Here is a 22,819-nt window from a genome sequence, read left to right on the forward strand (position 1 = left end):
TGACAGCCGCGCACAAAGCTGCCGTCTTGCTTTCAAGCCTCCATTCATGCACGGATCAAACAAGAATGCCGTCGGAGGGATGTCGTTTGCTTTCACAGAGCCCAGGTGGGAGGGGGGTTTCTGCTGCTTATCCACGAAGATTTCCAAAGTTCGTTTTTAATCCAGATGTAAACACCGCTCATGTCTACTCCAGCATTAATTAAACACCACGAGAGAGAGAGAGAGAGAGAAATGCTCGACTTCTGTCTCACAGCTTTCCTCCTAGTTGCAAACAAATTGTACAATGCACTTTCAGACTGGGTATAAATATTGTATCATGTGTGCTGGATGCAGTGATCTTAACTGTATTGACCTAGTTACAGCACCGCAGATACACCAGAACTGCAGGCTCAGAGAGTCCTTTAAGGCGAAAATAACCTCATGACGACATGAGCTCCTCCGTCTTCGCATCATCTGCGTTTGAGGATTTCGTCTCTCTGCACTATTGATTCCGTTCACTAATTAATTGTTCCAGGAGTTAATTAGCCGTGCTTTTATATCGGCGCTAACAGGTTCTGCATCAGCGATGCCCACGTGTGGCAGGCTGAACTCGCAACCCCGACTGGCTTTTATGCTGTTCATTTCACCAGCCGTTTCCATGGAGACTCCATAACATGATGAGTCAGGCTGATGTTTACGTCCAGCATGAATAAATCACATTCGTTTTGGGCCTTGATGCAGCCATAGTACCATTACTTATGTATATTACAACCTCTGACTCTTAGGATTTTTAAGAGAGATTGATGTGCAAGTTTGAATTTGATGGGAGATTTCTCCAACACACTCTGGGTCAAAAGTATACATGCTGTTCATAGTTGTTTAGGATATTTAGCCTAAGTCAGATTTAGATTAAATCTGGTTACAAGTGTTGCCTTGTAGCTTGAAAGTTTGGGGTTTGAATCCTAACCAAGGTGGATTTGCATATATTCCTCTTATTTCCAAGCTATATTCCCCTTCCCCATTGTCTAAATATTCCTTCCTTACTTTCTTCCTTACCTATATTCTTTTACTTCCTACGTTGCTTCCTTCTTTTCTTCTATCCTTCCTTCCTTCTGCCATCTCAGCTGTGCGTGTTTCAGTGTTTAAAAGAAGTTATTTAGAGAACATGAAAGTCTTCCAGTGTTGCAGGCATGGCTGGATGTGCCATGATTATCTATAATGACATCTTTTTCATTAAGATATTTTAATTACCAGAGTCTCACCCCAGGCTGCAGCTTGTGTGTGTCTGTGTGTGTAGGTGTTTGTGCTCTAGAGTGTGTTTAATTATAAACCAGAAGCTCGGAGGTTGCCGAACATATTTGCTTTATTCACCCTGTGAATTCGAAGGAGTTTTTTTGTAAGGCGAGCGGGTCAGCTGGCTGCTCGTCTTTAAATCTTCAGCTAGTGAAGAAGCTCACAGACGTCTTCCCAATCCTAATTTCCCCCCATCCTCTCATTTTAAATCCATCTTACCTTACAGCCTCTGCTCTTGTACTTCTACACTGATAAATCCTGCCGGGGATTTAACATCGGCGGCTGAGGAACCAGAGCCGACTCTCTCAGGAACTCTTGCCAGTCAGAGCTGCTAGCATCTCGTTACTTGGCTTGTTATTCAGCTAACTGCGCTAACGCTGCTCCTCTGACTGGCTGTTAGAGCAACATGAAGAGCAGTGAAATCCCAGCTTTTAGCTCTAATCTATGCATCTCTCAACATCAGTGTGAGAAATCTGGACTATCTCTGATGAGGATTATCAAGTGCAGGAGCGAATCACGAAAATGTTGATCTATTTAAATAAGCTGCTCTGCATTTTTTGAAAAATCTGGCCTTTTTCTGCACCAAAGAAGTTCAGAGTTGTTAGTTGTTATTTCAGGCATTAAATGTGTTTCGTGTTTCTTTTTTTGTGCAGATATCACTCCTGAAACAGTCCCTGGAGCTCCAGCTGTCACAGTCTCAGTCCGCTCTCCAGCAGCTGCAGTCTCAGTTCAACCAGGAGAGGGAGCTGCTGAGCCAACAGCTTAAAGGTTCGTCTGAAAGCCGTCTCTTAGTCTCAAGATTATTTATTTAGCTTTCGAAGTTAAGCGAAACACTAAACGCATTCAAACTTTCATCCCACATATCAGCTGGAGTCATTTCTGCAGAAAAACAGAAATAAATTTGAAAAATAATGCATCCGTCAAAGTTTAAAATGCAAAATAGTGTTTTGCAAACGTTTTCATCTCCCTTGATTACACGAGCAACAAGTTCAACCTTTAGTGTGATTTTTATGTGATCTAAAGAAGTGGAAAGAAAATCACAATTTTTAAAAATTTTTTAGAAAATAATATCTAAAAAGTGTGGCATACAAATTCAAATATCACATAATTAAGCCTATGTTGGTCCGTCACATAAAGCCATTACATCGAAGTTTATGGTTATGATGTAGTGAAATAATCTTCGTCCTTTCGGCCGTGTTGCCGTGTGACGCTAACTACTGACAGAAACTGAAACTTTTCCCGTTTTCCGTCTGCAGAGATGCAGAGGGAACATCAGAGGCGGGAGCATCGGTTACAGGAGGCCCACTGCTGCGCCCTCAGCACCATGGAGGAGGCCCGACAGCACCAGATCAGAGTACGGTGCACACACAGAGACACCCTCAGACCACATTTCACACAAATAAGCTCTTGCTGCCCTTCGCAGCAGCTGCTGGACCTCTTCTATCTGTAATCAGCAAAAGTCAGGAGAAGGTAAACCACATTTATGAGAGTAAGAAAAAAAAAAAGATTAGCTGGCATCCAGCTTGATTGGTTGCCTCAAGAGGCCTCCAGTGAATGGTATCAACCCGAAGTCATTTCCTTCTGAGAGGAAATTAAAACCTTTCTGTCTGGAGGGTGTAATCGTCGCTGTTGCTTTTGCAATTTTTTTTTTTTTCCCCCAGTTTAGTGTTAAAGTGTCATGATTGTGCTCGAGTGGAGCAGCTATGGGAAACAGCTTCAGTAAGAGATGCTGTGCAAACAACTACAGGCTGATTAAGGGAGAAGCCTCCCCGTGTTTTAGTGTTTTTTAATGAAATGAAGACAAATATTCATGTTGCGTTTGGCAACCCTCGATGGAGAATCACCAGTTGGGTATTTGTTGGTGCCCAAATTCGAAAAATAAATGTTACTGAGGTATTTTAAAAAATATATATTTTCCCTAAAGTATAAATGTGACATGGAGTACAGTGAAGGATGTGTGATGCTGTGGGCCTGCTCGTCTTCCAAGAATCCTGGAAACAAGGTCAGAGCGAACATGTAAGGAGATTTTAAACAAAAATCTGCCAGTAAACTGAACATTAGCAGTAACTGGGTACTTCTGGAGAATAAAATAAAAAAATAAAAACTCAGCAGATAAGGATGTGCCAGATGTCTGTTTTATAGTTTAGTTCGCCCTTGTAGAGACTGTGGAAAAGCAAATGCTCATCTATGTAAATGAGGTTATGAAATTGATCTTATTTGAGCTGCGGCTTCGTCTCTGTGAGTCACAGTTACAAAGAGGAGTCGAAGCTTTGATTTTCGACCTTGGAGTTTCTTCTCCGCCCTCTGCAGGCCCTGGAGGAGCGTCTGAAGCAGGAGCAGAGGGAGGAGGTCCACGCTCTGAAGGAGGCCCACAGGAGGACCCTGGAAATCCTCAGGCAGCAGTCAGAGCAGGAGCTGCAGACGCTCAGATTCGAGCTGGAGGACGAGGGAAAAGCAAAGCTGGGTAAAAACAAAAGAGCACTTCCCTTTTAAAGCTTCACTTTCGGCTTTGATTAGTTTTATTTTTTTATTTTTTTTCTCACCACGATGGTAGCGTTTATATCCAGGACTGTTGTAATCCACTGAAAGGTTTCCACTTTGACTCAGGATGTTTCTGTGTGTGCTCGGATTAAATCGCCTGTGATCTGTTTGAAGTTTTCACCTGCTGCGTGCTCAGATATTATCAAAGAATCCACTTTATTTTCCTTTTCCTCAACCACAGCTGAAGGGGAGCACAGCCAGACTGAGGCACAGTGGAAAAGTTAAACACATATATAAACATTTTAGTAACTTGTTTTTCTTTTATTACTCTCCTGATTGGAATAGTGCATGTTTGTTGGGATGGAAGGTGTGGAAATCACTATGTTCTTTATGTAGGAGTCTTTAATCAGCTTCAATTCTGATAAAAGACTGTTTTTTATTAATTCTGCAGCTCAGAAGCAGAATGGTCTGTCTTGTAGATTATTTAATCAACAGGGAGCAGAGTTAAATTTGTTTTTGTTTTAGGTGTTTATTTCTTCTGCAAATTGTGGTTCAATCTTTTAAAGCAGCTGCTTTTCATCAGACTTGGATCATTTGATCCTCGACTTAATCTCTGTCGACGTCTGTCTGGCAGCGTCTCTCCGAGCAGAACTGAACCACCTGCATGCCACGGCCATCGAGCACCTGAAGCAGATCCACCTCAAGGAAAACAGCACAGCCAAGAGGGAACTGGAGAAGGCGATGGAGCACAGCCACCAGCAGGTAACCGCGAACGTTTCCGTTCGGACGCCCCCGGGTTTGTCCGGAAGCGGTTGTCTGACAGGATCCATCTGCTCGTTTTGCTTTTTCAGGAGCAAGAACTCCTGGTTCGCATCTCCGACCTGCAGGGCGAGCTGTGTTCCCGTAGCAACCGCATCACCGATCTGGACCACGAAATCCACTCTCTCAACGAGACCATCGACACTCTGACCAGAGAGCTGGAGATAAAGGGCAAAGAGGTGCTGCGAGTTCGCAGCGAAGCCAACCATCAGATCAGGTAGAAACTCCTGCAGGTCGCTGTCAGATGTTTGGTTAAAAAGTGCATCATCGCTCCAGCTGAGGAGTGACTCGGCACTAACTGACCCAGTTTGTAAAACAGTAATCCGAACACAAATCATAGGGGAGTAATTATCTGAAGAACACAGCATCCAGAGATGCTTTGAAACTGCAGGTCTTAATTACAGCAGGAAAAGAAGTAAATGAACGCTGGGTCTCCTCTTTTTTTTCTTTTTTATGAAGCTTCAACTTCAAAACATGTTCCTTCTGTTTGCACAGAAAGCATATAAAACCCAGACATACCCTCATTAAAATGAAAAGTTTTTGTGTGGAAAAACTGGGAATAATTTCAGAACTTGTTCTGGCTTTAATCCCACACAAAGTGCTGTGAAAAACAAGCAAATCAGAGGGAAAAAATCTACATTTTCTACTTCGCGCTTATTGAAGCAACATAAAATTAAATCCCAGTTTTGAGTCTTTCTTTGTACCCACCTGTCTTCAATTAAAGAGAATCGGCTCCGTCATAAAATAAAGTTTAGATGTCCTTGTAATATTTTCTTTTTATTCTTACCGTGGCTCGACATGACAAAAATCCTCATGTTTGGCTGAGGACCAAGGATGAACAGAATATCTCCAGATTTTCAACACACAGACTCAACGATTGATGAAATCCTTAAAAAACAAACAAACAAACAAACAAAATATATATATATACACATATATATGTGTGTGTGTGTGTGAAAAGCTGCAGGCTGACATTAAAACTCTGCACAAGTTAAATCGAGTATGAGAGGCAAGAGATAAATATATATATTACAGTCGTTATCCATCTTTAAGCACTAAATGGTGCTTGTTTGATATCATAAATACTCTTTTAATGATTTTTTTTTTTATTAGCGCATGTTGTGCAGCTGGCTGCTGCTCTGAAAGCACAAATTATTTAAAGACTTTTCAGACACTAATGGTCAAGCAATGCTCAGCAGTCTGTGTTATTAACCTGCCTTCAGTAATTCTGCCTCTTCTGCCATATGTGACTACACCATTTCTTTTGCTTAAATTGCAGACAGACAAATTAATACCCTGACACAGTAACCATGGTTACCACTTCTTTTAAGCTCTGGGGGACTAAATTCGCTCCAGCTTCTTTACCTTCCAGCCAAATTCGGTTTGCAGCTGCACATCTGCTGTTGCCCAGCGAGATTAAATAAAACGTGGTAATTGTTCCCCAGCTGGAGTTTAGTTAAATTAGATCGACTATAATATCATAACGGTGGATAAGTCCCTATTATGAAGTGTAAACTTTGCTCGAGCAAATCTGCGCCTTATCTCTGGGGCTAACGCTGAACCATGTCCACCTCCGCCACACAGAGCGCATGAACAGGACCTCATAAAGAGGCACGAGAGGGATCTGGATGAGCTGAAAGTGGTTCATCACAGAGAGGCGCAGATTATGCTGGCTGACTTCAACAAGGCCCAGGAGGTGCTCAAAGACAAGATTTCTGCTCTGCAAATCCTGTAAGTCGCAATAGCTCTCCTCCATCATGGCGGCTACCTGTCTGTTCAGAGCTGGCTTTTATTTAGAGGCAAAGTCTGTTGTATTTAAATGTGTTTCCTTTGTGGGCAGGCTGGAGGGTACGGAGGAGAAGTTGAGAAACAGAGAAAGCCGACCAGAAGATCTGCATCTCATCGCAGAGCTCAGAGAGATGGTGACAGAGAGAGAAGCTCTGGTCAAGAAACTCGTCGTGAGTGGACATTGTAGCAGTGTGGAAAAGTTCTGAATGCGCTTTTTTTAAAAACCATTTTCCAAGTCTGAATAAAACAGAAGCAAAGTCTATATTCCTAAAATAAAAAATGAAAAATGAAAAGATAAACATCTGAGTGATGAAGAAAACTGAGTCCTTTGTGCATGTATTTATAGTTAAATGTCATCTTTTTAGCTTTATTTCAATTGGGCTCAAACTTGCTGCTCATGATAGTTGTGATAAGTATGTATAAATATTCTTTATAGCGAATAGACCTAACAAACCGGCGCCACACGGAGGGTTTTAAAAGTGCTCTACTTGGCTGTAACGGGAGTAATTTTTGAAGGAGTTAAGACTAATTGATGGAGTTTGGATACTTTGTAACGTCAAACCTGTTGCTTCAGGATGACAAGAAGTTTTACCAGCTGGAGCTGGTGAACAGAGAGACGGGCTTCAACAAGGTCTTCAATTCCAGTGCCAACGTTGGCGTCATCAACCCTCTGATCAAGGTGAGCGCTCTCTTCACGTTCCCCTCGTAGGAAATCAGATTAACCACGGTCACCATGAAATATGGAAATTGGTGTTTTCCAAGTCAGGATAGTCGAGGAAAATTTTAAATTAATTATGAAAAGATTTACGTGATATTAGATTTATTATTCAGAGCGTAGTTATCGCACTTTGGAAATAGAAATAGCTAAAAACAAAATAAAACAGAAAGAAAGTGGAGGATTGTTATACTGATTTTGCATAAGAGACATTATGGAAAGTGAGCATTTCTGTACAGGCGGTGATTCTATTTGACCACAACTTTACTCCTCCCCTCTGATGGAACAGGCCTTGTTGTGTTAATGACAGATTATGTTGTGAAAGCAGTTTGTGTGCTTCACTTTCTTTTCTCTTCATAACATTCAAGCTCAGCATTCCGTCTCATTACGTCAGTAAACCATTTTGTCTCACTGCGACGTAAGAAAACGAAACCATCATAAATGATCTCGAAACTTTTCCCACACAAACCTGACTTGTATCTTGTGACATACAAATCAGCTAAAGGGAAAATCTTACAGTAAAAAACACTCACTATAAAACCTTTTCACCGTAACACTTAAAGAAGGGGAAAGCATCGACATTTCTCTGCTTTGTGTGCTTAGTTTACTTAGCAGTCCTTCCAGGATCCCTTCCATCATGCAGAACCTCGGCCGTCACTATGCATCTTAGCATAATTACCCACCATTGATCCGCACGGAACGAGAGGAGCCAGAATAATAGTTCATCTCCATTGATTAAGCTTCTGCATTATATTGAAATCGATCGGCGCGAAAACAGGAGACGACCCGAACGTTCGTCTGCTGCTCTGCTAGAAAAGCGAAACACTCATTTCTTGTTTTTGTGCCTCTGATAGCCGCATGTCGCCTCCGCCGCGAAGCACAAATCAACATCGTTTTTGTTTCGAGTCCCACAGCCTTTGCGAAGCCCGCTCGCATCCTCCCATCAAGTCTGTGGTGAGGTCTGATATCGGCTCACAGAGCTGCTCGTCACCCTCTCATGTGTTTGCACACAGCTGTCACAGCCGATGCCGCCGAGACACAATAAAGCTTGATTTCGAGTCACAGCGTCAGCTCATCATCTCCTCGTTTTCTGTCCTCCCCATCCTGTGGGCTGCTGGCGTTAAATAACATGCATTCTTCCTTTTCCTCCACTACACCCCACACCTCCGAAATGTAATAGAAAATTAGAGAATCTCTGATGAAGCTGTGAGGGCGGTGCAGTGGCAGGTAGCAGCCTCTTTGCTGCAGCAAGGAAACAAGAGATGATTTTTAACCCGATTTATGCGAATCAAGCAGCATCTTCGTAAGTTGTTTGAGGTTTCCCAAAGGTGAAAGTTGAGAGTAAGCGCAGTGGAGGTGCTGCATGTAAGCCCAGCAAGCAAAAGATCAAAACCAGGTTTAAGTTTTAGGTGTGTTTGTCAGGTTTTCTCTTTGCCACCCTGGCTACATCGCCGTTGGTAACGCCGACTCCCTGCCTCTGATCCACTTTTATCCTGACCCACAGGCTATCAGCGTGAGTGGTGTTAAAGATGGTTTTTTGTATTTTGGGCTGAATTTGGAGTGAAGGAGTTGCTCGTGAAGCTTGGATTTCTATTATTTCTCTCTATTTCAATCAGTTTTCGCCTTTCTTCACGTTTTGTGATGTTGCAACCAGAATCGTCCACGTATTTGTTTCTATTGGGACGGCGGTTTTAAAAAAAACAAAAAAAAACTGCAAACTGCACAGCCACATGTTGGTGGGATTACATTTTACATCAAGTTTCACTGATGCAGCAAATGATTCTTTATGTAAATCCATAACCGACCCACCTCCTCACAATACCGCTATGATGCATTAGACGATTAATTCACCCCCTTCATGCTGCTTCTTACCATAGATGTTGAGCTCATCACAGATGGCAGGAGGTAAAAACTCTTGCGCTGCCTCTTTCGATTACACAAAGTTAATGAGATGAGGAGAAACTGGATTCATTTTGTGAGAAGCGGAGCTGAAACGGAGCAGATGCTGGAGAGGTTTTTGCGTCACCTCAGAGGAATCCACGGTAACCGCGGGAAAGAGCATCCTCTCAAGCTCCTCCTGCTGCAGCTCGCACTGGAAACAGCCGGGCTCCGCATCATCACAGTTGTCATAGCGCCGTCCTCATCGACATGGGAACATGAGGGTCAAATGTGAAACTGGACAGCGTCAGTAATCTAGTGCTGCTCTGTCAAATCTGAATTGTGACGACTAAAGTTTGCAGCATTTGCAACCAGTTTTATCGGTTTTTAGGGTTCATAAGCTGTCTTGAAAAGTGCAGGTTGGACACAGTAGAAATACCTGCTGTAGATTCATATTTATATATTTTGTGTTCAAGCTTTAAACTTAGACAAAAAATAGTTTAAGTTATGGAATTTTGACATGAAAATCAGGGGAAACTCTGAATTTAAGATGGTCTTCCTGTGATAAATAAGACATTAGATGCTGAATTATTGTATTAGTCAACTGTATTTACTGTTTCTAGCTTGACAATTTTTTTTCTGTGACAATTTAACTCTGCTTTTGTTTTTCTCCAGAGTTTGGCATTCATTCACAGTTTGGTGGCGTTTTTGTTTCCTTGTTACACATGTGACAAGTCTTCATGTGCTTTTGTGTGGAGATGGGGGAAGAACAAGATCGTAATTTTGCACAAACCTTTTTATCGCCCAAGAATATCAGAGAATCTGATAAAAGCACAGAGGAACAGAGCTGTGAGTTTGCCTGAGGCTCTAGAAAGCATTAGAAGAGCAGATATATTTTCCATTTACTGAGACGATTCACCTCACGAGGGCGGAGGTTGTGTTTACATCAGAAATGTTTGCTGTCAAGTCCAATTAAACCAGCGTTTAACCCAAAATCAGCTCGCCAGCCAGCATTCATAGCATTCATGTGTTGCCTCTCTGTGTGTCTGTAGTCAAAAACAGGCAGCCAATCAGATCAGCGCCTCACCAGCTTCCCTAGCCATTCAGCTCTCCGATTCGTCAGCCCTCCCACCATGAGCCACGAAGGCCAGGAGGAGGTGGGGCGGGAGGACGGGGAGGTAGGGCCGGGAGGCCGCTTTGCGCTTCCTCACTCCCCCCTCCAGAGGTCCCTCCCGAGACATAAGAAAGCCCTGTCACTGTTCAGCCCTCTTCCTCCTCCTTCTTCTTCTCCTCTACCTCAGCATCCTCTCCCTCTCCCTCATCCCCCACACCATCCCATGCCGAGCCTCGCTCCTCCTCATGCTCCTCAGGATCCCCTCGCGCAGCATCAGGGCCTGCAGAGCTGTGGGAGGTGAGAAATGATGTGAGTTCCCGCCGCCGCTGCAACTCTCCACTTTGGTTTTTCACTGCAAAACAGATCATGTGTTCACGTCCGCCGCACCTCCACCACCCGCATCGCCGACATCACTCGTCTCGCTTAGTTCTGTCTTCAGTGCCCAAACTGTAAACTGCGCAGCTTACAGGTTTACTGAACACTTTACAGTCGCTTTACAGAGGCTTCATTCCTCCTGAGACTTTTCTCATTTATTTACATTGTAAGCTGAAGTTTTTATGGATTATTCTGAGGTTTTATGTGATAAAGCAACAGAGTGGAGCAGTGAGGTGAAAGTCATCATCCATTTATCATCTGTCTATCCATCCATTAATAATCCATCCATTATTCAACCATCCATCCTTCCAACCATCCGTCATCCATCTATCCATCCAACAAATTATAGCACAGTCTAGCCATCCACCCTTTCGTCAACCAACTATCTGTTTGTCATCCATCCATTCATTCATCCCCCCTCCATCCGTCTGTCCTCCGCTGTTGGTCTGTCACATAAAATCATATTAAGCCTATTAAGGATTAGTTTTTAACAAGAAAAAAGTGAAGTCCCAGAAGACATGAACAATGTTAACACACTGACCACTTTTTGTGCAAGTTTGAGCGCTGGAAAAAGTCCCAACCGGCACCAATTGCATCGTTCAATCTACAACTTTCAGTCAGCATGCTCATCAGTCAGCATTCTCGTGAAGTTTTAAGACAAAGTTCCAGCTGTATGTAGTCCTTTATGGTCACGCTGAGCGCTAAAGAGTGTAGCGAAACTAAAACAGGAGCCAGGCGGGACTGAAATTGGAATTTTAATTTGGGCCTGGAGCCATCCCAGAGCCCAGCTCCGATCGACTCATTTCACACAACGCTGCAGTCTTTTGCAGCCAGACTTCATTAGATCAGGGTCAATACACAAAAATAATGAATGCATAATCCCCTGTTTTGATCCGCTGTGTCTGAACACCCCGTTTTTCTTTTTTTCCTCGTCCAGCCTCCCCATTTCGACACCGCGGACAGTTTTGCCTCTCATCCTTAACTTTCATCTCCATCTGCTGCTGGTTGCAAATAAATAAAAGAGAAGATAGGTGGGAAACTCAAAACTTTGCAAGTTCAAATCAGTCTCAGTGGGACCTGAAAGGGAGAAAACTGCACTGCGGCAGCTTAGGAGTGGGAAACTCGAAAGAAACAGAAGGGGGGGAACGAGCAGCAGCTGCTGCCTCTGTCTTCAGTGGACACAAAGCAAACAGATGAAGGAGCGCTGCTTGCTACTGCTGATTAGAAATCACTGGAAGGTTTTGCCGTCGGGGGGGAATAGACTGCAGCTGACTCAAAGAGTCGGTGTGAAGCCTGAGGATTTGTTTTTGGGCCATTTTTATCCATCTTAAGCCCTCCGTGGATTCCCACATCACTGTATTCTGTCACCGGTTCAGTTCCGCAATTTCAACACACGAGCCAATCACCATTACTTTCTGCCATCTCTGTCTTTTCTTCCCCTCCTCTTCTTCTTAAGAGCTGTTATGTCTCTTTATTTCCCCGCAGCCTTCCTGAAGCCGGCGTTCCCACACCGTCCGACTCGAGAGGGATCGAGGCAGAAAAAGTCAAAGAATATGTCCCAAAAGAGGAAGACTTGTACTCGCTGTACTTCTCTTTCTGACTGGCAAAAAAAAAAGAAAGAAAAATACCCCAGTTCTGTCAAAAAATTTAAATAAAGTAATGGGGCAGGGAGCTAAAGTGTGACGGCAAATCAAACGGCGCAATTCGAGTCGCTTGATGGGTTGAGATAACAGACATCCGGTCCTGATATGAGCATTTCACGTTTCCAGTCTGATTTTATTTTTTTTTTTACCTTTGGGCTTCCGTACATTGTGAGCACAAAGACGAGCAGTGCCTCATCATTATTAAAAGACCGTGAATTTAACAGTAAGTTGAAACCTGATTATTATTTTCACTTTATTTAAAAGTACACCTATTTTTTTTTATATTGTATCAAATTAGAGAAAACTTTTAGCTCTTTTAGGTAAATTAGGATTTTATTTTGATTTACTAAATGCCAGAAATGTTGAGTTTCAAAATTTTGTTCACACATTCGACCCCAAAACACATTGATCTCTGGGACACAGAACCCGTCTCCTTCTTGAACATTGAAATGATTAAAACTTATGAACACATGTTGGATTAAAGTCTAGGAATTCAACCAACCACCCCATACTAGTGATTTTATTGATCTGCTCACGAAAGTTCAGATGATGTGTTTTGTTTGTTGTTTTTTTTTTGTCAACTGTCATTTCAGCCATAGATTCTTTGATCATCCTCGAGCTGATTATTGACTTTGTCTTTGGCACTTGATCGCTTGGAATACTAGTTTTCTGGGGGGGTTTTCCATTTGAAAGCGTTTCAGATGTCGTTCTGAGCGTTTTGTCTGGAACCATCCATTTTACTCAACACATACAGCGTTTGTTGCCTTCATCCTTAAACATTTGTGAGGATTTTTAAAGAAATGATTGAACAAAATCAGCTGCTCTCACCTCATGACTGCACCTGTTGGTTTTCTATTACTCTACTGCGCCTGGCAAACTATTTTCCATGTAGTGATCGATCTGGTCTTTTTAAACTCCGATCCGTCTGCCTCCATGCCTCGTGTGTGCGTTTCCGACTTCATCATTCACGTTGGTTCTGGTTGTGCTTTTTTGGCCTCTGCAGTAAAAACTACACCAGCAAACAAAACAACAAAGTAAGAGCCTCACTTCAGCTCGCTGTCCCAGTGCTTTGCCTGTGTACATACAGTACATGTGCGAAGGTCGTTTTCAAGCGTCAGAGCTAACCGAGGGGCGCTCGGTTTACGCCTCCAGGCGTCCATAACAGTCTCAGGAGGAGAAACACACAGACGAGCTGAACCGAGCGTCCCCCTGTATTTTTATTATTCCCACTATTTATGGCGTATGAACACTGTTTTTCCTGTGGTCTGTTTGTTCCGCCTCAGGACCAGAGATGTAACGAGGAAGAGTTCTGCCTTTTTCCTTTCTTTCTTTGTTGTTATTTAATGCCAAGGAGGGTTTAGTCCAAGTTTTAACTACAAGCGTCAACGTTTTGGTGTCCGAGTCCGAACTCCTCTGCTTCACGTCTCTGGCCGTGCGGACAGACCACAGAGCATGTGAAAACAGACACACTCATGCTGCTCTCATTCACTTGAAATACTCATAGCTTCTCAATGTACCGTCCCGTTTTTCTTTCTTTTCTTTTTTCTTCTTCTTCCAACTCAAAGGTTTACGTAGTCATCTTGCTGGACTCCATACAGAAATCTGTACAGTTTTTCCAAGCTGCATGCTCATCTTCAACCCAAAAGAGGCTCGGTTTGTCCTCGGAAAGAGTTTGACGCGCAAACGTTTCAGGTCAGTCCGATGTCTTCCTTTACGGGGCAAGTAGAAGCCGCAGGAAGTGTTTGAACTAATCCCAACTAAATCAGAAAAGCTGCTGAGAGTCTGATTAGACGATAATTTGATGTTTCATCAAACGATTTAGCACCCTCCATGTTTTTTTTGCGCGCCTATTCTTAATAATTACTACAAATATCTGAAAGTAGCAAAGCACTCGGGCTGAAAACCCAAATCATGACTTGGTTTCTTAGCTTTAAACAGATTTTCGATTTAAAAAGTTTCGAATTTTCCCCACTCAATAAGTGCAGCTCGTGGTTTTTCTACTTTTCTGAAGTCTTAAAGTGTTTACACATCTTTACTAGAGGTGCCAATAAAATATACTGTCTGAATTTTCCCGAGCCTAGTTCAACACTTCCTGAAACACTTTAAACATCTCAGAGGACCCAGAAATCTGTCCTCTATGTCATGAATGATGCATCCAGTCTCTGAAGTTGTGCTGAATGTGCTAAACTGGTTAAATTGTAAATACTTCTATGTACAAACGAAGGAATAAAGGGGAGTTCAGAGGATCTTAATGGGATTGAGGTCCAGATACACTGAACCACAGCTGGTTCATTGCTCCATGCACACTGTGAAGTTTAGATTAATTTAATGACTATATAAAATATGGGCATTTTATCTTAGATATCTGCACCGTAATGTGCAGAAGTCCTTAATTTTTTAGCTTAATATATTATCTCAACAGTTTTTGCTTTTAATTTTCTTCCTGAAGCTCCTATTAATAATGGTTAAAGGACCTTTGCGGTGTTTGTAACGCGTTTTCAAACCGTTATATTTATTAATGTTTTAAGATGTTGTTTACTTTATTGTATTTTTTTACTCTGTTATTTATTTATTGTTTCAAAAGTTTACAGAACTGAAATTCATACGATTGTTTAACTGAACTGAAAGTGGTCCGAAGTCAACATGAAACTCATAATTGCATATCTGTCATGCCCTTTTTGAAGTAAACACATTGCAGTTATAACAATATTTATATTTATATCACTTCTGTTGTATGTTATGGAACAATAAAACACTGATTGTGAGAAATTAACTAGTTTGGGCTGTCTTTTTCAGCTACGACTCCTTCCTGTAGAAATTATAACTACAACATCCTCCAATTTAATGTTTTGCCACTAGATGGCGCCTATTAGCTTTACGTTTTTCCCTTTAAAACAACTTGTGGCGTAGCTTTGTCCTTAGTGTTGTCGCATTTAAGGGCAGAAGACCCTGAATTCGCATTGCATTTTATTCCCAGAGCCTTTTGGGACAGAAATCAGCCCACAGCATCACAGGTCTGCTACCATACCTAGCAATAAGCATGAGCTGCTCCGTGTAGGAGGTTTCAGGTGGGAGCTCCTTTCCTTTTCCTGTTCTTATACAGAATCAGGTAAATGCAGCTTTCCCCAGGAAGTCTTGCTGTCCACCAATCACACGTCAGAACTAGTAAAGTCGAAACCCACCAATCACCTCCGAGCTTCCAGCTGAAAACTGAATTGAAAACTGAATACAAATCAGAGATTTATGCAGATATGTAATAGTGTTTATTCTGTGCTCGACACATCTTTCTTACAGAAATTAAAGAAAACGAAAACATCCTTCGTCTTAAATGTTTGTGTTATAAGCTGACAAGCAAATATTGTAAATCCTCTTAGCTAATGTGACATCTTTTTTATTTCTCTTGAGGAATAAAACTTCAATTTACATCACATCTTGTTGCCTCAGTGTGTCGCTGGATGGTACCTCAGCGAATCTCACACAGATTTCAAACACTTTTTGTTTTTCATGCAATTTCTTAAAAAGATGCGTTTTTCAGGAATACCGTTTTAAATTGGAAATTTACGACCAGCTGTTCACTGCTGCCCCTCCACTTTTAGGTATCTGCCATTGGGTGGCGCCAAAGTCAACTTTTTTTCCCCTGCAATAGTTCATTATTTATTTCCCCCCAATGATGTTTTATTCTGGCAGCAAGCACTTGTGGATGTTTACATTTTACAAGTCAGTCTCTGCAACAGATTTTGTCAAACAGTGAGATAAATGACTGTTAGGATGAAACTGATCATTTATAGCAGGTTTCTCATCATTTCTCAGTGTCCTTATTACATTACCAAATGTTTGGTAAATCTTTTCTTGTTATCCACATGACTTTGTTTTATGTGACAAGAACTGAGATTTTTTTTAGTTTCCATCAGACTGGGAAAAAAAATGAGCTTCAGCTGCTTTTTTCTTCTTTTTCTATTTTGAGAATCCTCAACCTTTCACCGCTTTAGCCGTGCTTTGGACCTTCTTCATATTATACGTAGCTTGTGTAAATTTTGGACACAGCTGTATTAGCACTTTTTTAATTAAAATGCCAGAGACTGTAGATGAAGATTTCCTCAAGAGGTACTGTCATGGCGGAGGGGGGATTAATTCATAATCCTTTTTACAATAGTTTTTTAGTAAATGCAGTAGAGGACATCTTGAGGGTTGAAAATCTGGAGATTGTCTCTCAGTCAGAGCAGACGGAGAGAAAAATGTTCATGCAACAGGAAGCAAACCTCAGAGATGCATGAATGTTTCCCACTTCATGTGCATCGTGTTTAATGTCGCTTCTACACAGTGTGGTCAGAAAATTTCGGTGCATACACGCAAACAGGATCAAAGATGATAAAACGTAATAAGAGAAGCAGAGATATAATGACTTATTCTTTTAAAAAAATCAGATATTTCTCTGAAATCCCCCGTTTTTTTTTTCAGCGGTTGAGCTCTGCCAGGCTCTGCATGTGCCCCTTTCTGCTCTCAGCTGCTCAGCAGGACGATGATGTAGATGAGCAGCAGGCAGATGAGGATGAGTGTGAAGTTGACAAACAGCTCCTGCAGGTTCCTCTTGGCCTGGGGGTTCACCTCGATCTGAGATGCTCGACGGATGGCCGACTTGGTCATGTGCTGGACGCGCTCCATGAGGACGGCGGACGTGCGGGTCAGTGGGGGGTCGGGGAGCTGGGGCGGTTCAGTCCGGCTGTTGAAGATGGAAGCGGCGAACTCTTTTGTCCTCTCTTTCCGTTGACTGTTCTCTACTTCAAGAGAGAGAGAGAGAGAATTTTAGTCTCCAGTTCATGATATAGACACGCAATTTAACATTTAGATAATACATTTGCTTAATGGAAAAACGGCAATTTCGAAAAAAATTTTTTTTTTTTTGCTAAAAAGGTTTGGCGCAAAGATGAAGTGCTTTTTTTTTGCCATATTAAAATTAGTTTATTCCCCAAAACTGCTGTGGAAACACTTTTCTTTACATAACAGATCAACAACTGGATTCTACCACTGGCGTAAACCACGAAGAAGAAAACAGGACATAGTTGAACGATGAAGGCACTGCATGTTTTTTAATGACTTATCGTGAGTACAAACTTACATGTAATTCTAATTACGCTACTTCATAGAAAGACTGCAATTGCAAAATTGTTTTTTTTTTATATATATTAGCAAGAATACTGACAAGGTTTTCCACACATTTTGTAATGCAAACACAGCTATTCTCACTTTGCTTCCTTTTCATTGCAGCCTCTACAGGTTGAGATACGTGACCCCCCGTGTCCTTCAGCGCAGGGTGTGACGATAACAGAGTTGCGAATGTGCGCCAGCTGATGCCTGATGAAGTGCTAATCTCTGCTCTGTCTGGAGAAATGTGAAGACCACAGAGCGCTGGAGCCATTGTTTCAAGCAGGCATGTAAAGGGACAAAGTGCCTGGGGATAGAGCCGTGCTTTACCGCGGTTCTGTCTTCTGAACCGGGGCTTTCCTGGGATCGGCGCTGTAAGGTCCCTGTGGTTCCAGTGGTTCTTGCTAACCACTTGTGGAGTAGCACTGAGAAATTTCTATTTATAACCAGAAAAATTGTTATAAAATGGTGGATTTAATTTGCATTACATCCCCCTACGCTTGTCCGTAGGGGTTTAAAGATTTGCATCTGATGTGATTTTTGCCACAACTATAGCTAAGTGGTTTTAACAACCAGTTTTTCAGTTCCCAACCACAAGGTTTCAACACATCCTTTTCATACTTTCACTTTTCTTTCTTCCTTCCTCGCCTAATCTGCCTTTAAGTCACTTGTTAACACTTAATACCCTCATCCGTATCATCACCTCATGAAATGAGGCGAAGTTCAAGAGAAGTCGGTCTTCCGTAGGAAGACACTCAGAGGGCTTTTACTCTTAAGCTCTGATAACTGACAATAAACACTTGTTCTGTAAGCTGGAACATGATTATGGCAGAAGCAGGCCGTCGCTTTAGGTCAACGCGTTTTGTTTTCTGTGAGATTCTCTTAGAGATTACCACAGTCCTGCAGGAGGGATTTACTTCAGTCTGCCCATTTATGGGATTTTCATGCTGTCCTGGAGGAAAACCTGAATATTTCATTTTCATTTTCACAAAGCTCTCCCATCTCTTTGGTGATTTTTTGGGGGGGAGGACGTAAAATGTATTCAGCGGCGCCTGACTCGGGAAGAACGCGTACTCAGAAGATTTTGAGCCTTTCATCTCAGAGCTGAAGCTGAGATTTCAACTCCTTAATTTGTTTTTTGTTTTGTTTTGTTTTGCAATCCTGCAGGATAAGTACCTGTAACAACTCATAAGGACTGTGGTTTTGTATTCAGGTATTTGACACCTATTGGTGTCAAAAATATCCCCACTCCTTGACTGAAATCAATACAGGGTAGTGCATAAATGTGAAAGGAAGGATAAGGTTACTTTTTTAAAAAAAAGAAATAATAATCTGAAAGTGTGGCATGCATTTATTTTCTGCTGTGCCTGAGTGGAGTACGGCAGAATTGTTCCAAATTTTTCCCAGTTATTTGCAAAAAACAGCTCAAGCTCAGTCTGTGAACATAGATTTTCAAGTCCTGCCATTGTTTTAGGTCTGAACTTTGACTAGGCCATAGCAACACCTGTGTAAGATTTAATCTAAGCCAAATCTGCCTGAATGTTTGGAATAGGAGAATACTCCTATTTTTTAGCACATTTTACCATAATGAGTTCTTTTTTAACTTCTTTAATTCATGTTTGGAACTTCTTTTCCATCCTGTCGCCATCTAGTGGCTTGTAATGTAGCAGCATTTTCCTTTCTACTAGCCAAACAACAAAAATCCTTCGTCGTATCATAAACTTTATTTTAAACTCTGTTTATAATATAGTGTGTTGTTTCACGATTTTTTTCTAAGGCTACATTATAAACTGCTGGGTTGATACTGAGCACTTTATGTATTTATTTATGTTTTTTTTTTTTTTTTTTTTTGCTCTACCCTAAACCGTTTCCTTGTCATCACTCAGTCTTCTGCTCTTTTGTTTGCACATCTCGTGTTTCAGAGGATCAAACGGGCACAGCTGCTCTGTCTGCGGGGATTGGTTCGTCTGTTAATAACCGGCGGTAAAAACGAAGTGCAGGTGGACAAATCGCAGCAACTGCAGCAGAGGATGGGCCGCCCTTGACTTCAAAGTTAAGTGAGTTAACGCTGCGCTCCGTCGTCCGGAGGCTCTGAGAATTCGTCTTCTAGGAAAACGGAGGCTGCTGTCTGAGAACAGACGGGTCGGGGGCTGACCCTGACATTTTTCTGTGACCCGAACTTTCTAACTTTAACTGATTCCAGCCACGAGTTAAGAGCTGAGCAGGAAGGACATCAGAGACGATGTAAATAAGTGTGTGAATGATGCGAAGAGTTAAATATGTGAGGAAACTCAAATAATTGGAGTTTATTTCCAGACTTCATTCCCTTTAATCTGTCTACATGTTACGTCCTTCCGTCTTGCTTCCTAAATTTGTTCCTTTGTTTATTAAATTTATTTAATGTTATGGTATTTCAAAGAATACTAACCATGTTCCTAGCACTCTTGGAGGGGAAACAGACCCACAGCATCAGAGGGCCTCTACCCTACTTAATAGTGGACAAAAGGTCCCCGTATTCAGCTTTTGCTTTGCTGGACACACTTCATCTGTCATAACCCAGCAGCTTTAAGCCTTTATGACGGTGAAAGTCCACCACCATGTTTAAATGTACGTAATTTTACAGTTTTCTCACCTTTTCTGAAACCTTTTACCCTACTTCATATTGTCAGACAGGTTATAGTTTAAAAATGTCTTGATTCCATTGACTTGGATGCGGTCAAAAAGTTTATTTGTTCACTTATTTCATGGATTAACAAGATTGGAGGTCACTGAAATGTTTCAGGCCAACATTTGAATGTTGCAAAAGGCAAAAACAACGTATTTGATCCCTTTTAAGTTTCATATTTGCACTTCAAAGAGTTCCTATTTTTATTTTAGATAAACGTTACCGTGAAAGCACACCTCTGCAAAGTTTCGCTGAAACATTTTCATGCCGCTCTGATCTGGAGCGCCCTGAAGTCTCCTAGATGCCAGTCATTCCTCTGGTGTGACTTTTATCTGCGTGTGTGTCAGCACATGCAGCTGTTGGGTTGAGCTTCACACTCACACACACACACACACGCACACACGGGTACAAACACATCCTGAAAGGATTGCTGCGCTTAACCTACAAAACATTTAGTGTGTTTGGTTTGATGCGTTTGTTGGCAGGAACTTTTGCGCACCAACCTGACCGACACGTCGGCGGTATGTAGGTTAGACAGATGCTTGTACTTTCTGATGCCGACCTAATATTCCAACTGGGGCAGCAGCAGGTTTGAAACCAGCTGTCAGGATGTCGTTCTGCACACCCGAAAATTTCAAGAAACCAAATGTTCATCAATCGGATCTTTCAGTCTAAGACAACTTCAGAGGAAAAAGGTCATCCAGACCAACCCAATTGAAAAATATGCCACCCCTGTGGTTAAGTCATAAATAAAGTAGAATTGATGACATTTTTTGGTTCAGTATGAATCAGCCACATATATCTAATTACTGCCGGACTAGTTGAAATTCAAGAACAGACGACTTATGAGTCTGGATAAGAATTTGGGACACCAGTGAACCTCAGTAGGCTGCATTCCCATTGACAAAAACATTGTGCAAATTGCAATTATGCAAATAAGTTTGCTTAATGTAAACACGGCAAATTAGAAAGGAAAAAAAACTCCCGCTTTCGATAAAAAGTTCTCTTTTTTTGGCTGTATTGAAATTGGTGTAATTTGCAAAACTGCAAAGGAAACGCTTTTTGCATCACACAAGTCATGTGATCAACAATCGGCAGAAAAGATGAAGAGGACAACAGGAAGTGGTAGGAGGATGATGGCACTGCATGCTTTTTAAAGACTTATTACATGAACAACTGTATTCATGTGTGATTTTAATTGTGTGATTTAATTGCGAAAAATGTATTTACTTTTTTCCACATGAGCGGAACATCAGCAACATTTTGCACACATTTGTATTGGAAACGCAGCTGGTGAGAACCATTTTCTACAAACAGAGGACGCGTGGGTCAGTGATGAAGCTTCTCAGCGGTGGACGACCGCAACATCTACACCCCTACAGGCCTCGGTTAAGGTCAGAGGTCACCTCGACAAGAAGAAAGAGAGACAAACGGCCTCCATGGAGGAGTTAGAAGAACATCATTTTGCCCACATTTACCAGAAAACGTCTCGGTGGTCCTCAAGACTTTGAGGATCATTTTCTTTGGACTGATGAGACAAAGGCGAAGGTTTTCTGAATCATGAAAAGAACATCGTGACGACCACCAGCGTGGTCTGGGGCTGCTTTGCAGCTTCATTAGCAAACCCTGAAGCAGAATGTCCAACCATCAGCTTGTGACCTTAAACTCAAGAGCGAAGGGGTCACGCAGAAGGACGACGAGTCAAAGCAAACCAGTGAGTTCAATTCTGAATGGCACAGATGGAGAGTTTTCAGTGACGGCCAGTCAAAGTCCAGACTTTAATTTGATTGAGAGTTAAACTGGTTTTGCCACTGTAGAGTGAGCCAAAGCTGATCCACCGTGTTTATTTTCTACTAGCAGTTACAAGTTTAGGAATCAAAAGCACTTTTCCACAGCTGTGTAATAATCGTCTTTGCTTATTTTTCTATATTTAGCTGTGAAAACATTTAATCTTGCAATCAAAATTAAAAGGTGGACATTTTTGTGGAGGACACAAGCTTCCCGCCGGACTCTATATATCAAAACCAAGAGCTCGTTCTTCAGCCTCCAGCAGAACTATGCAGTGAAATCTAATATGATTTCCTTTCCTTATGAATGTAGAGATTAGATTGAGCTGATTTGGCTCCTCGTCGCTCCGAAATAAGATCATGTGCTCAGTTTGGAAGTCCAGGGAGCGAGTGTTTATCCCTCTGGGAGGTTCAGTCCAGTTTCCATCCCCCTGCTGCTCCTCTTCTGTTTATTCAACGTGAACGCTGACATTTTTTACAAGAGGCAGCGATTCGTCTCGGCATCGCAACGTTAAACATCGCCTCCTTTTTTTTTTTTTTTTTTTTTTAACCCACCAGATAAAATCTAACTTCGGCGATCCGTCGTGCTTATTCCTCATTTTCCTGCTCGTCCCCTGTCAAATCCGAAGACGTTTCCTAACTTCTCAAATCGAGGGGAGACAAAAGTTCATAGAGGATGCTGAGTCTTACCTTGCAGAGAGATGAGAGCGGAGCTGGTTGGAGCTGGAGACAGTAACGTCAGATATGCAGCGCTCCGCAAGGCTGGAAACACTGAGGAGGAGACAGGAGGAGCAAAGAGAGAGACAGAGAGAGGGAGGGAGTAAGGGAGGGAGGGCATCCCAGAGAGGATTTTAAGAGAGCCAGGACACCAAATTTGTATTTGCTGAACTGAACATGCTGGACTGAGGCGCCACTGCTCAGTTTAGCTGAATTACACCAGAGAGGAAGCTGGAATCAAACCCACAGCTTTACCCACTGACTCCACAGTCACCCCTGATTTATATCTGTGAAAACTTTTGAAAATTGTTGTTAAACCAGGAATAATCATTCTTTCGTTTCGTGTTTGTCCACACATAACGAGAACCACTAAAGTCAGTGCAAAGACCACTGGTGGTATTTCTGTTTTAGGGCCGTTTGTGG

General features: G+C 42.0%; 2 protein-coding genes across 3 annotated transcripts in view; one reads left to right on the plus strand and one right to left on the minus strand.

Annotated features, from left to right (window-relative positions):
* The window catches only part of LOC106904747 (protein FAM184A), a 38,159-nt gene extending 23,301 nt beyond the window's left edge, over nt 1-14,858 (plus strand). Inside the window, exons 15-24 of the mRNA XM_014969204.2 lie at nt 1,926-2,040; nt 2,529-2,626; nt 3,583-3,736; nt 4,388-4,515; nt 4,605-4,789; nt 6,157-6,303; nt 6,413-6,530; nt 6,935-7,039; nt 10,006-10,364; nt 11,928-14,858. Coding sequence (XP_014824690.2) covers nt 1,926-2,040; nt 2,529-2,626; nt 3,583-3,736; nt 4,388-4,515; nt 4,605-4,789; nt 6,157-6,303; nt 6,413-6,530; nt 6,935-7,039; nt 10,006-10,364; nt 11,928-12,042 — 1,524 coding nt within the window. The 3' untranslated portion in view covers nt 12,043-14,858. The remainder of the gene's footprint in view (nt 1-1,925; nt 2,041-2,528; nt 2,627-3,582; nt 3,737-4,387; nt 4,516-4,604; nt 4,790-6,156; nt 6,304-6,412; nt 6,531-6,934; nt 7,040-10,005; nt 10,365-11,927) is intronic.
* A 467-nt stretch (nt 14,859-15,325) lies between these two features.
* On the minus strand, nt 15,326-22,653 carry pln1 (phospholamban 1). Of its 2 annotated transcripts, none has more exons than XM_014969208.2 (2): nt 22,370-22,653; nt 15,326-16,860 (listed from the first exon to the last, which is right to left on the minus strand). In XM_014969208.2, exons 1-2 carry the CDS (start codon nt 22,515-22,517, stop codon nt 16,586-16,588), a joined length of 423 nt encoding a protein of 140 aa, XP_014824694.2. In that variant the 5' UTR covers nt 22,518-22,653; the 3' UTR covers nt 15,326-16,585. The 2 variants fall into 2 exon arrangements, with proteins under 2 accessions (XP_014824694.2, XP_087870174.1); XM_088014048.1 differs by having other exon boundaries at nt 15,326-16,863; nt 22,370-22,652.
* Nucleotides 22,654-22,819: the final 166 nt, after the last annotated feature.

This window comes from Poecilia mexicana, unplaced genomic scaffold (assembly GCF_051168715.1).
Source record: "Poecilia mexicana isolate PSO_F unplaced genomic scaffold, ASM5116871v1 scaffold_2, whole genome shotgun sequence".
In the NCBI taxonomy this organism is placed as follows: domain Eukaryota; kingdom Metazoa; phylum Chordata; class Actinopteri; order Cyprinodontiformes; family Poeciliidae; genus Poecilia; species Poecilia mexicana.